The sequence below is a fragment of the Penicillium lagena genome (assembly GCF_028827675.1).
Source record: "Penicillium lagena strain IBT 129212 chromosome Unknown utg000006l_segment0_segment0, whole genome shotgun sequence".
NCBI classification, from domain to species: Eukaryota; Fungi; Ascomycota; class Eurotiomycetes; order Eurotiales; family Aspergillaceae; genus Penicillium; species Penicillium lagena.
In genome coordinates, this window is record NW_026623227.1 from 2,881,967 (window position 1) to 2,895,616 (window position 13,650).

The 13,650-nt window shown below is 54.7% G+C and overlaps 5 protein-coding genes across 5 annotated transcripts; 3 read left to right on the top strand and 2 right to left on the bottom strand.

Moving 5' to 3' along the window:
• Positions 1 to 334: 334 nt before the first annotated feature.
• Positions 335 to 1,133, bottom strand: N7510_009318 (uncharacterized protein; the record flags this gene model as incomplete). Its single annotated transcript, XM_056981243.1, has 3 exons — positions 335 to 568; positions 647 to 781; positions 960 to 1,133. 3 exons carry the CDS (start codon positions 1,131 to 1,133, stop codon positions 335 to 337), a joined length of 543 nt encoding a protein of 180 aa, XP_056831452.1.
• Positions 1,134 to 2,628: 1,495 nt separating this feature from the next.
• Positions 2,629 to 5,281, top strand: N7510_009319 (glycoside hydrolase family 55 protein; the record flags this gene model as incomplete). The annotated part of the gene is made up of 5 exons (XM_056981244.1): positions 2,629 to 2,944; positions 3,006 to 3,464; positions 3,516 to 4,695; positions 4,753 to 4,845; positions 4,894 to 5,281. The coding sequence occupies 5 exons, from the start codon at positions 2,629 to 2,631 to the stop codon at positions 5,279 to 5,281; spliced, it is 2,436 nt and encodes an 811-aa protein (XP_056831453.1).
• A 359-nt stretch (positions 5,282 to 5,640) lies between these two features.
• Positions 5,641 to 6,788, top strand: N7510_009320 (uncharacterized protein; the record flags this gene model as incomplete). Its single annotated transcript, XM_056981245.1, has 2 exons — positions 5,641 to 5,944; positions 6,190 to 6,788. The coding sequence occupies 2 exons, from the start codon at positions 5,641 to 5,643 to the stop codon at positions 6,786 to 6,788; spliced, it is 903 nt and encodes a 300-aa protein (XP_056831454.1).
• An 850-nt stretch (positions 6,789 to 7,638) lies between these two features.
• On the top strand, positions 7,639 to 11,667 carry N7510_009321 (uncharacterized protein; the record flags this gene model as incomplete). Its single annotated transcript, XM_056981246.1, has 1 exon — positions 7,639 to 11,667. The coding sequence occupies one exon, from the start codon at positions 7,639 to 7,641 to the stop codon at positions 11,665 to 11,667; it is 4,029 nt and encodes a 1,342-aa protein (XP_056831455.1).
• Positions 11,668 to 11,801: 134 nt separating this feature from the next.
• N7510_009322 (SCP2 sterol-binding domain-containing protein) lies at positions 11,802 to 12,312 on the bottom strand (the record flags this gene model as incomplete). Its single annotated transcript, XM_056981247.1, has 2 exons — positions 11,802 to 11,965; positions 12,051 to 12,312. Coding segments are annotated over 2 exons (426 nt in total), but the record flags the coding sequence as incomplete, so codon positions are not given.
• Between the last annotated feature and the right edge of the window lie 1,338 nt (positions 12,313 to 13,650).

Genomic DNA, 13,650 nt, shown 5'->3' on the forward strand with positions numbered 1-13,650 from the left:
AAGGATAGACCACGCCCCCGCCAGCTCTATATGCCTCAATGCTCCGACAAACAACGACTGCCACCCCATAGTAGGGACCATGCAGAGACAGAAAAGGGCGGAAAGAAAGGTACACTTTACTTACTTGCGGTTGGCCATCTGGGCCGCCGTGGCCCGTTGGGGCTTCTCATCTGGAGTACCCGACATATGAAATTGATTTTCGTCTTCTTTGCTCCCCTGAGGGCCTTGCGCTGTTCGTTTGGACATCTACCGTCTGTTTCTTCGAGTTCTTCCGGCCAAGGCCTAACAAGCTCAAAAGTCGATGGACGGCGAGCAGCTTGGACGCCCCTCTCAATTATCGACGGCGAGTCCGAGTAGTCCCGCGGATATCGTGCACCGGGGTTTCGTGAGTTTGTATGTATATCGAAGACCGTTGTTGGCGGCGAGTTCCCTCGATGCTCGTAATGCGTTCGCTGACGATGCTCCCGCAGGGCGATAATGCTCCGAGGTGCTGCTGGAGGGGGGACCTCCCCGAGGTCGCGCGCGAAGTCGCCGAGTGGATGGCTATTAAGCGATATATATCACGTCGCTTGTGGAGAGATCAGAAGCCAATCTGTCTCTGAGGATTTCGCCGTGATGCGCTGGGATGATGGCAGAGCGGTGACACGTTCGCGACCCGGCGCGAAGCACGAGCTGACTCCGGGGGTTGAGGGAGGTCACGACGGGAACAGGCGTCGAGTCCGGAAGCAGAGCAGACGAAGTGGAAGACTCTCTGTTGCTGCAGGTCCTGGATTCGATGACTCTCTGCCCTGAGGTTGACGCGGAATGGGTTCTCCCTCGATGTGTTTTTTTTCTTTCCGTGAGGCAAGAATCACGGGGGAGGTCACGTGGATCGGGCTTGGCATTGGGGCTCTACGCTGACTGATGCGATACATTATTAGTTAACGAGCTATTGACGGACTTAGCCATCTCGAGCTCACTCTGGCATTCTCGGGCAGTGTGAGGTCTAGCAACAGTTTGGCTGGTCTTGAGGCACTTGTAGATGACGTCACTAGGTCGGTCCATGGGCGGAAGAAGACTACGCCCTTTTCGTCAGCAGAGGACGAGATGGGATAAGCACAGAACAGGTTCTCGGGCTGCAGCTTAGACTGCATAGTGTATGCGCTCTTGGCAATCCTAGTCGGGCGTGAAATTGCGGCCGCATGGGGGTGATTGAGCCTCTATGCCACCTCAGAGTCTACGGCTACTTACATGTGGTTTGAATTGCTTCTGTCTCGAGGGGCTCCAAGGGGCCTGGAAATCAGCTAGTGGTTCGAAGATTGGAGCTCTCGGGATTATGTGATCTGGATGCTACATCGTAAGCAGGTTGAAGTATGTACCAGGACATCTAGTGGCATTCCGAATGAAGAACGGAGTTTTTCTTTAAAAGGATAATGATGATGATGATGCGCTATTAATTATTTACCGCCCCTCTGGAGACTAGCATTGCAAGTGCCGGCTATTATTGTTGTGTAAATGGCTGGATCAAGTGGTGGTGGGAAGATATATATTTCTCCAGCCCTAAATCTCGGCAGAGCACCAACCCGTGGGGTGATGATCTCCGCCCACGCCAGTTTGATTCACGGATAGACAGGATGAAGAATAAGCTGACTCACCAAGATCTGGAAAAGGATCCCAGATCAGAAGGATGGCGTAGTAACGCGGGGGAAAGACCCTATAGAACGGCCGTTTCAGAGGCCGGTTCTAGACAGGGTTCCTGGCTCGTTTCTGCAACAGTAGTAGACCACCCGCATTAATAGTGATCCAGGATGCAAGGCACACGAGAAAAGAAACCCCCGAGAAGGAAGAGTCTAGGTCGTGCGTCGAAACGGACTAAATCACATCCTTAAATTTTATTTCCTGTAGCGCCGATGAAGCCTTCGGCAGTTACCTTGTCCGACTGCCCAACCCAACTTCTTGTTCGCAATCCATCGGACCAGTCCCACTCTCACTTCTTCATGTCGGTATTGACGCCTGTCTCTGGTACAGTAGTTACTGGCGAACAGCTGGGACACAAAGCCGAACAACTGCCCCTGAGTTACATTTCCTCCGTGCAGTTGCAATGCCTCCGGCACTAGTCCGCATCCTTGCCTGATTCGATATGATCCGTCAGGCTAATTCTTAGCGGCCACGCAGGATCCAACCTTCTATTGGTGGAGGCATGGAATTAGACAAGGGAGGCGGACCGCCTCCTGGGGTAAGATCGGCACCGACTAGGTTTCTTTACGGACGCGCGATCATGAGGGCTCTCCCGCCTGGCGTCACAAGCCACAGGATTCTGATCTCCAGATACCACCCTCGACGGTCATTTATCTCCGTCTGGAGTCACTTGCAACTTCCTGAGTGGCTGTCAGCGTGGCATTCAACGCGGTCGGGTGTTTTGGCGCTGCCGGGATAGCCTGGAATGGGAGTGGAGCGCAATAAACAGATCCCCCTTTGGGGGATCATCATGCGCGTTCGTGCATAGTATTTTCCTTTTCCTGTTTGGTTCTAGAGTCCGAACAAAGACGACACGCGGCTACTTATAAGAAGCCTGTCCTGGGCTTCGGTCAATGGTGATTGCCTCTTCCTGCCTACTGATCTGTTGATTCCCGGTCAGTGCCCGTCAAGATGCGCATTACTTCCGCGGCTCTCTCTCTCTCTCTGCTGGCCTCTGCCAATGCGCAGATCTTCCAAATCCCCGAAGTGGAACGCATCACCGCCCAGGTGGTGCGCCAGTTCTCCAAATATATCAACTATAATGGTCCAAGCAAGGATGCTCTCGCGGCAATGAAGCCCACAAAGCAGCAGACGCAAGTGAGCCAGTCGACAGCGGCGGACGCGTCCTACTGGTTGGCGGATATTAAGCACCAGGGTCTCGCGGCCTTTAACTCCGACCCATCCACTTACACTGTCTTCCGCAATGTCATGGACTACGGCGCCAAGGGTGAGTGCTCATCGATGTTTTTCTTTTTCCCGAGCGGGACGAATCTGACGGTCGAAAACAGGTGACGGTGTCACCGATGACACGGCTGCCATCAACTCTGCCATCAGCTCCGGTGGTCGCTTTGGTCCGAACGGCGGACAGACCTCGACTACTACGCCGGCGATTGTTTACTTCCCGGAGGGAACCTATCTGGTCTCCACGTCAATCATTGACTACTATTACACCCAGCTGATCGGAAACCCGAATGCTATGCCCACCCTTAAGGCCACATCGGGCTTCACAGGCCTGGGTGTGATCGATGGTGATCAATACCAGTCGTCGGGCAACCAAGGCTGGACTTCAACGAATGTGTTCTACCGACAGATCCGGAACTTGAAGATTGACCTGACCGATATTCCGGGCTCCTCGGCCGCGACAGGTATTCATTGGCCAGTTGGACAGGCTACGAGTATCCAGAATGTAGAGATCGCCATGAGTGCTGCGTCAGGAACCCAACATCAGGGCATTTTCATCGAGAACGGTGAGAGACACCGGTAGATTTAGGCTTGAGAAAATACTGACTGCTACCTAGGCTCTGGCGGTTTCTTGACCGACATCACGACCACGGGAGGTCTCTACGCGATGAACGTTGGTAACCAGCAGTTCACCATGCGCAATCTTCAGATTTCCGACGCAGTGACGGCCATTTCTCAGATCTGGGACTGGGGCTGGACCTACCAGGGTCTCACTCTGTCCAACTGCACCACCGGTGTCTCGATCGCCAACGGCGGTGCTGGCAATCAGGAAGTTGGTTCCGTCAATATCCTCGACAGCACCATCCAGGACTGCCAGACCTTTGTCACTACTGCTTGGGAGAGCTCTACATCGAGCAACGGCAGTCTGATCCTGGAGAACATTACCCTTGACAACACCCCGGTTGCGGTCAGCGGAGTGAGCGGCACGGTTCTGGACGGTGGTTCTACCACCATCAGTGCCTGGGGCCAGGGCCATAAATATACCCCCAATGGACCCACCAACTTCGAGGGCGCATTTACTGCTCCAACCCGCCCGAGCGCCCTGCTCGCTAGCGGAGGATCCGCCTACTATACTAAGTCGAAGCCCCAGTACGCCGCATCACCAACATCTTCCATCAGCAGCATTCGCGACGCCGGTGCTAAAGGCGATGGCACAACGGACGATACCGCGGCCATTCAAAGCGCCCTGACTTCTGCCGCATCCTCCGGTCAGATTCTCTTCTTTGATCAGGGTGTTTACAAAGTCACCAGCACGATCACGATCCCGCCGGGCTCTGTCATTGTTGGAGAGTCCTATCCTGTGATCATGGCCAGTGGTAGTGCATGGTCCAGCATCACCGACCCCGTGCCCGTGGTCCAGGTTGGCACGTCCGGGCAATCCGGACATGTCGAGTGGTCTGACATGATCGTGAGCACGCAGGGTTCTGCTCCTGGAGCCGTGTTGATCGAGTGGAATCTGGATGCGGACTCCGGGTCTGGTATGTGGGATGTCCATACTCGCATTGGAGGCTTCGCCGGCTCGAATCTGCAGGTTGCGCAGTGCCCAACTTCGGCACAACCGACCGCGGCCTGCGAGGCGGCGTACATGTCCATGCACATCACCAGCTCCGCCAGCAATGTCTACATGGAGAACGTGTGGCTGTGGACCGCCGACCACGACCTGGACAATGCGGCCAGCACCCAGATCTCTGTTTTCACTGGCCGTGGCTTGCTCATTGAAGGCAAGAACGTCTGGATGTGAGTATTGCGAACCCTTTTTATGACTAGATGATTCGCTGACATTGATTTCTACAGGTACGGCACCGCGGTTGAGCACCACTCGCTGTATCAGTTCCAGCTTTCAGGCGCAAGCGCCGTTGTGGGAGGATTCCTTCAAACCGAAACACCGTATGTGACCTGGCTATGATAATGCATATTCAACTAACATAATCCTAGATACTATCAACCCAGCCCCAACGCGGCCAACAGCCCGTACCCTACCAACTCGGCCATCAACGATCCAGACTACAGCAGCAGCTGTCCTAGCACTGGTAACTGCGATGCTTTGGGCCTGCGCATCCTCAACAGTGAAAACGTTATTATCTACGGTGCTGGTCTCTATAGTTTCTTCGACAACTACAGCACGACTTGCTCTACGTTCCCCACCCCCGAGAACTGCCAGAGCGAAATCTTCAGCATCGAGGGCACAACCAGCGCTCTCACGGTGTACTCTCTCAGCACCGTTGGCACAACCAACATGATTGTCGAGTCTGGCACCTCGCTGGCGACGGTCAGCGACAATCTGGATACTTACGCCGCGACGATTGCTATGTTTACCCTTTAAAGAGATCAGCAGTGCGGCCATTCATTCGTTATGTACATATTGAGAGAGGATTTCTCCCCTATGGGATGATATACACAAGAACGGATTCCTTTTCGGATTTTATTACTACATAGGCCAGAAGTAAAGGCGGGAACGTAGGACCGGCGGATATGACTCCGGGGGATGTGGAGATGTGGGGGTTATTGATGGGGTTAAATTCGATCAACGATACCCACGTAGCGAGACTCCCACGGAGCATCGGTGACCGTGCCGAGGGCTTGCCGAGGAGGATTGATATTATAACGAGTGGTCTCTCCTTCTCTCTTCTTTCTCCAATTTTCACCTGGCCCTATCTATACTCGCTCACCACTTCAACAACCATGACCATCACCCAAGACCCCCCCACCGTCGCCTTCGACGCCCTCCCGCTCAACCCCAACGGCCCCCGCGGCAATGCCTGGGGTCGCTTCGGGCCAACCGACCAGCTCGGCACGCTGAACCTGCTCACCCCCGAGCGGGTCGTGGAAGCAGCCAAGGAAATCCGATCAGGGGTGCGCATCTCGCTCGACTGGCCGCTCAGCATGCCCTCGTACCCGAGTTTCAATCGCTCGCCGTTCAAGCAAGAGCTTGTTCTGCGGAATCCGAACTGCGTTTATGACGATATCTTGACTTTTAATAGTCAGGGTTCGACCCAGTGGGATGGGTTTAGGCATTATGGTGGGTGACGTTCTTCGCAGAAATTCGAAAAGATATATGTACTGACAGTGTCTTGGTTTGTTCAGCGCATCAAAAGTCGCGTCTCTTCTATAATGGAAATACAACGGAGGATATTGAGAAGTCGGATGCGATTGGTCTTCACTGTATGTTCGCTCAACCGCTTTTGGTCTGATACAACTGACAAGAAGGAATAGCCTGGGTAGAGAACGGAGGCGTCACTGGCCGAGGAATCCTCCTCGACTACGCAGAGTGGGCCACCTCCAAGGGCATTCCCGTGTCAGCACTGGAATCTACTCCCATCACGCTCGAGAACCTGAAGCAGGCAGCCGCAGACTATAAACTGGATTTCCGCAAAGGCGATATCTTCTTCGTGCGCAGCGGGTTTACAGCTGCGTACAATAAGCTCAGTGCGAAGGAGCGCGAGGATCTCCCAAAACGCCCGTCACCAGATTTCAGTGGTGTTGAGGCAACGGAGGAGATGGTGCGGTGGTTGTGGGAGCATCAGTTCGCAGCCGTTGCGGGAGATGCCCCGAGCTTTGAACGGTCGCCGATTCGGGGGAGTCATGCCAACCCGGAATTTAATCTGCACGAATGGATTCTGGCCGGTTGGGGGACTCCCATTGGGGAGATGTTTGATCTGGAGAAGCTGTCGGAGCATTGTAAGGCTACTGGACGGTATACGTTCTTCTTGTCGAGTATGCCCCTCAAGGTATGTTTGAGCTGGGTCTTGCTTTTCGAAATATCCACTAATGAAAGATTGCAGGTTGTGGGAGGTGTGGCTAGTCCGCCGAATGCGTTTGCTATCTTTTAGGATGGATGGTGATGGATAGGGCTTGTGTTGGACAATTAGTTCGTCGTCCGTACGTTGTCCGAGATCGGAACTTAAGTTTGTAAAAATCCGAGCGGAGACGTTCTCATACCATCTTCGGCTTTTTCTGAACAAACACATTGTTTCAAAGACCGGCCCTTCCGATCTCAAGGTGACTTCGTGTAGTTGTCAATCGTAGTCCACCTATGCTCCAGCTTATCCCAACACGAAACGGACCAGTCGGAAGAATGTCGGACCAAAGGCTCCCGCTAGTAACCCCCCTCCAATAATTCCCCAGGAACAAACTGCATCTTTCACCTCGCCATGAAGTATGAATCAATTTCCATTGATGCAAGATGACCACCTGCGTGGTTGTCGCCCATTCTGGGTATTTGATTCCCCATCTCCTGCACAACGATCCCCCGACTAACAGATACAGGACCCCGACAATGCACGGCTGTCGCCCTGTGCACTGCCCTACCTGGCATCCGTGCCGGCGATTGTCGTCTTGCTGATCGCCTTGAGCCACCTTCTTGCCCGTTTCTTGCGGAGGTGGCGCCCGAAATGGACGGTTCCATTCATCTCGGAGCAGCATGAGTTCCATCATTCACTCCCGCTCGAAGGAGCCAAGCACTCTCTGCGATGGGCCATCGTTCTTTTCGTTCTCTCGGCCATTGGCTTTGCGGCGGAGTTTTTTCAATTAATTGAGATTGATATTTCGTCGACTATTCTTACTATCGCATGGGTATGTGTTCTCGGAGGTCTTGTGGGTGCCCGCCAGTGTTGACAGAAACTACAGGCGGAAGCATGGCTTCTGATTACGGTCAAACGCCCACGATCATGTTCGATCTCAATGCTGGCGTACTTTGTCTGCACCTTCGCCGTGGAAATCACGCTGGCCAGTCACTCCGATTCAAAATCAAAGCTCATTGCTCGCTATATTGCGGCAGGCGCTGCAGCGGCCGCCAGCTTTGTGATCCTGTTAATGCCCTTCCGCCAACCATCGCTCCCTTTGCGGGATATCAGTGCCGTGGGCCAACAGCCCTCCAGTGATTTCCGCAGTCCAGAGGACAACTTGAGATTGTGGCAGTTCCTCACTGTATCTTGGATGGCCCCATTGATTGCCACGGGACGCGTCAGACAGTTGCACGAGCAAGACGTTTGGCTGCTCGGGTTTGATTTCCAGCACCGCCGACTCCACGAGAAATTTCGGCGTATCCGAGGCTCGGTCCTCGGTCGCTTGTTAAAGGCGAATGGCATCGATATCTTCATCCTTTCCGTTCTCGCGACCGTACGGATGTGTTGCGACTTTTCCACGCCATTGATTCTGCACCAACTCCTGCAGACGATGCAAGATCCGACAAGTTCCAAGAGAGTCCCTTTGACCTATGCTGCGTTCGGGCTGGCTGCGGGTCTGATTGCTTCGCAGTCTGGAGTGCTGACCATATGGTACGGCCGACGAGCCTACGAACGGTCCAGAGGCGAGATGATGATGATGGTCTATGAAAAGGCGCTTTCCCGGAAGAATATTTTTGGCCAGCGGATCCAGGACGATGATGAAGCGTGTATCGACAATGAGACAGATGGTCTAATCAATGGCGATGCGACCGAAGGAACCGAGGAATCCCCGGTCCAACCGAAGCAGAATCTATGGAGGCGTCTTTTCGCAAAAGAAAACAAATCAAGCCAGGCACAGGCCAAAGAAGCAGCATCCCTCGGCAAGATTTTCAACCTTCTTCGAGGGGATGTCTATGAAATCGCTCAGCGATTTTGGGAAGTTGACACCCTCATTGACTCGCCCTTGGGTCTGGTTATTGCCACTGCTCTTGTCTGGACCCTTTTCGGACCATCCTGCTTCCTGGGAATTTTGGCCGTGCTAGTGGCCCAGGCAGTCAACGCCGTGATTACTCGGGCTCTTCTTCGATGGGAACGCGTGAGACGGGCAGCGACCGACGCTAGATTGCAGATCACTTCACAGTTTGTGGAAGCCATTCGGCACCTCCGCTGGTATGGGTGGCAAGATCACTGGCTTCGTCAGGTCATGGAAGCCCGACAGCATGAGCTGAACATGCGCATAATTACAAGCCTGTGGAACATTCTGATCCGTTTCATCAATGCTTTTGCCAGCGGCGTATTCCCCGTTCTCGCTTTGTACTCTTATGCACTCCTGGCTGGCCATGATTTGCGGATTGAGATTATATTTCCTGCGCTGCAGCTTTTCACGATGCTTGAAAGCCGGCTTCGGGATATCCCCAACCTAATTACATCCCTCATCAACGCTTACATTGCTCTTGGGCGTATCGAAGACTTTATGTCAGAACCAGACAAGGAGCCTGCGCCCTTCGAACCGACGACCGACGAACCACCGATCAAGCTAGAGTCCTGCTCTTTCGCCTGGCCAGGCAGAACGTCACCCGTACTTCGCAGCATTGACGTGACAATCCCCAAGGGCTTGACGGTCGTGAGCGGAAAAGTAGGAGCAGGCAAGACCGCTTTCCTACAGGGTCTTCTCGGCGAGCTCGACAAACTCGAAGGCGTCTCTCATCTTCCAAATGAAATGGTTGGGTACTGTGCGCAGACTCCCTGGCTGCAGAGCATGAGCATCCGCGACAACATTATTTTCTCCGCTCCGTACGATGACCAGCGCTACAAGCGGACGCTGGATGCTTGCGCCCTCCTTCCCGACCTCGCACAATTCAAGCACGGCGACCTGTCCTTCGTGGGCGAGAATGGTATCGGTCTTTCCGGAGGCCAGAAGGCGCGTGTAGCTCTTGCACGAGCGGTATACAGTGCTTCGCGCGTCTTGCTGCTGGATGATCCCTTGTCGGCTCTAGATCATAACACTGCCGAGTTTATTGTCCGCAAATGCCTTTCGGGGCCTCTGATGCAGGGCCGCACCATCGTACTCGTGACACACCGTACTGTACTTGTTCGCCATGTTGCGGATCAGATTATTGAGATACGCGATGGGCTTGCCATAGTGCATGGCAAAGAGGACGTGTCTAAAATTATCGGAGGATTGGATAATGGAGACGCAGAAGGCGAGGCCGAAGAAGAGACTACGCTCGAAGACGAGGCAGCTGCAGTGCCAGACAAGTTCATCGAGGAGGAATATCGAGCAGAATGGGGTGTTAAGGCCCAAGTTTATTGGAACTACATCCGGGCAGGCAAGTACCGGTGGTGGCTCGCCCTCGTCTTGGTTCTGGCCGTATACCGGGTCATGGCTGTTGGACAGTCGTGGTTTCTCAAGGGATGGGGCGAGGCCTATGACCAGACGGTCGTGATGTTCGGCAGTTTCTTGGCCGACCACGAGCCATTCTTGGTGTCTGGTTCGAGCGCAGATGTTTACTTCGTGCCTCATAACCCTATGGACCAGCTCCCACCTCCGCACGACGACGTGCGTCCCTGGCTCTGGACATTTTTCGGCATCATTACCTTCCAAGCCACCACGCTCCTCGTCGCCCAGCTGCTCATGCTCGTCATCGTCTACTGCGCCGGGAAGGCACTGTTCCGGCAGGTAATGATTCGAGTCAGCCATGCGACCTTTCGCTTTTTCGATGTCACTCCAATGGGTCGGTTGATGAACCGCTTGACGTCGGATATCGGTGTGGTAGACGGCAACATCAGCCAGCAATTCCAGGTGATTGCATTCCAGATCATTATCTGGATCTCGTCCCTCTTGGTGATCGCCACTGCAACCCCAATTTTCCTCGTTTTCTCAATCGCGCTCACCATCGCTTTTGTCTACGTCTTCCTACGCTTCCTGCCGACATCGCAGAGTCTGCGACGCTTGGAGATGGTATCCTTGAGCCCGTTACTGTCCAACTTTGGCGAGCTGCTCCACGGCCTGACCACCGTGCGAGCCTTTCGCGCCGAAGCACGCTTTCAAAATCGCGTCATCTCCGTGGCTGACAAATTCCAAGGCATGGACCACTTCTACTGGTCTCTCCAGAGCTGGCTCACATACCGCTTCGAAGTCCTGTCGGCGTGCTCGACCTTCGTTCTCACTGCCCTGGCGCTGTACACCAACACGACACCCGGCTTGGTGGCATTCGTGCTCATCGCTGCCGACAACTTCGTCGAGTCCACACATGTCCTCTGCAAGCAGTATGGCCAGCTGCAAATGGACTTTGTCTCCGTGGAGCGAATCGACGAGCTCCTCCACATCGAAGAAGAGTCCCCCGGGACGATCGACCCGCCCGCCGCATGGCCGACCTACGGCAGTGATATCATCTTCGAGGACGTCACGCTCCGTTACGCCGCACATCTTGATCCCGCGCTGACCAACGTCTCCCTGCGCATCCCCGGCGGATCTACGACGGCCATCATCGGCCGCACGGGAAGCGGCAAGTCCACGCTGGCTGTGTCGCTTCTCAGTGCTGTCCGTCCCGAATCCGGCCGCATCCTCGTCGACCGCATCAACATTGCCGATGTGAGCACGCAGGCCCTCCGCACGCGTGTCACCTTTGTCGCACAGGACCCCGTGCTGTTCCCCGGCAGTATCCGTCTCAACTTGGACCCGACGGAGGAGTACTCCGACACGCAGTGCGCCGAGGTCCTGGAGCGGCTCTGTAGTCGGCACGGCTGGCATCTCGACACGCACATCGAGGCCGGCGGGAGAAACCTCAGTCAGGGCCAGCGCCAGCTGATTGCTCTCACGCGCGCCGTGCTGCGACGCAGTCCCATCGTTATCTTAGACGAGGCGACTGCCTCGGTGGACCATGAGACGTCTCTGGAGATCCAGCAGATTATCCGGGAGGAGCTGGAGCTGTCGACGGTGATCACGATCGCGCACCGCATCGAAGCCGTCAAGGACGCGGATTACTTCGTCGTGCTTGACCAGGGCCGCCTGGCGCGCCAGGGCCATGTCCGGGATTTGTAGAGTAGCCGAGCTCCCTCTAGAATCGATCTATTTTCCATTTACGCGGGTTTCAGAATAGAAAGACCAAGCAAACCCCTCTGCAGGTAGAATTCATTCATATACAGCGATGCGATGAGAAAACGGGTATCTAATCTTTACAGCTTGGCCTTGCCCTGGGCCTTCTTGAGGATGGGCTCCATCTTTGTCGCCTTCATGATGTTGCCCTTGATCTTCAGCTTGCCGCCCATAAACAGGCGCTGGGCGTTGGCCTTGCCGGTGACGAGCTGCTGGAAGTCTTCGTCGGAGAGGGAGAGGGTGACTAGTTTGCAGGCGGTCAATAACGGTCTGTGCCGAGTGATGGGAGCAGAAGACACAGCGCTGCTACCCTGTCGGAGAAAACTCACCATCAGCCTTGCCGCCCTTCGGGGCCGCGCCCTCGCCAACCTCGCCCTTCTCCTTCAGGTCGAGGTACCAGCTCTGCTCCTCACCCTTGCTGTTCTTCAGGTTGAAGGCGACGATGGCCTTGGCCTTGTCGACGGCATCCTTGCGCTCGGCGGCGTCGGCCTGGAGCGTCTGGTTGATCGCGTCAAAGGCGGCGGAGGAGGGGAAGGAATCTAGCCGTCCGTCAGCGCATGATTTCACAGAGATCGACGATGGATTAGGATACCTTTCTTGAGCGACATGATGGATGGTCAGGGTGGATAGAATAATCGGTTAGGGTCAGGGTGAAGTGAGAACCGCGACGCAGTTATTTATGATGCCATCGGTGCATGTGAACCCCCGGTGCCGTGCCGAGGCCCCGAACATTGCTTCACTCAACATTCTTCATAAATTAATTCTTCTTGTGCAAGACACCAGCCGAGGACACTTCGTGCAGTATTACTTTCTGTGCCATGATGGACGATCTGCCCTCCACCAATTCGATTCCCCGCTGCACTGGGTGCTCTCAACCCCAACAACCCCTAACTAAGGGACTTGGTGAACCCCCAGAATAACCGACTCCACAAGCCCCCAATGCGGAGCTCCCCCATGATGGATCACTCTTATGGATTCCTCCCTCTGAAGGCCCCGTACAAATCCGGTATCCTTCGCGGCGCTAACCCTACCGCCAATTTTTTTCCTCCGGGGACCTAGTTTGGGACCCAGGAGTGGCCCCCGAGCCGGATGACGATGCGTGCTCGACGTCATCGCCAACGAAATGCCATGGGCGGCGGCTGCCACCTCCTGCCATGATAATCAGATGGCCCAGCCATGGCGGATAACCAGAGAGCAGGCGAGATCCTCTCGCGCGGATTATGATTCTATTTTCCCGGAGTGAGTGAGTGTGAGGTTCGTAGCCATTGTAGAGAATGTATCATTACTGCGACCATGGATCTGGGACCATTTGATCTATCACCAGCGTTCCAGTTGACCGTGGGACATTCTGTGTACCAACACTAATATGATCATTCTGTTCCCGACACCACTCCTCAGTCCATGGAGTCCAAATGGCAAACGAACAGAAGAGCATATACTTCCCAATCCGGAGATAGGGCCGGCCCTATCGTGTTTGCACCGTTTGTCTAGCCCGTCACGTGTAGATAAAAGTCGCGACGATGGCAACAACCTGGAGAGACGAACCACCGGCGTGAAACGACGTGGATCGGATAGGCCAAGGTGCTGATAACTGTTCTCGGGGTGGTGGATGACTGGCCAGAGCCGCGGCCTTGGCGTTCCTGGTCTCGGGAGGACATCGACCTCCGCGTCTTCTTGGGAACATTCAAAGATTGATTGATCGATCGGGGTGACGAGCAGGGAGCAGGCCGGCCACGGCTGGATTCATGGTGTCCTTTTGCCTTCCTTCCTGGTCTCCCTTCTCTTTCTCTTAACTCTTTCTCTGCTTTGCCCAACGATTCGGCTCCGCCATCTCGCGTTATCGCGTACGAAGCTCTTTGGACACCTCACGTCTCCGTCTCTCTCGGTATGTATTCCCTCGAGCATCCCCTCAGCGGCTCAGCATCCGAT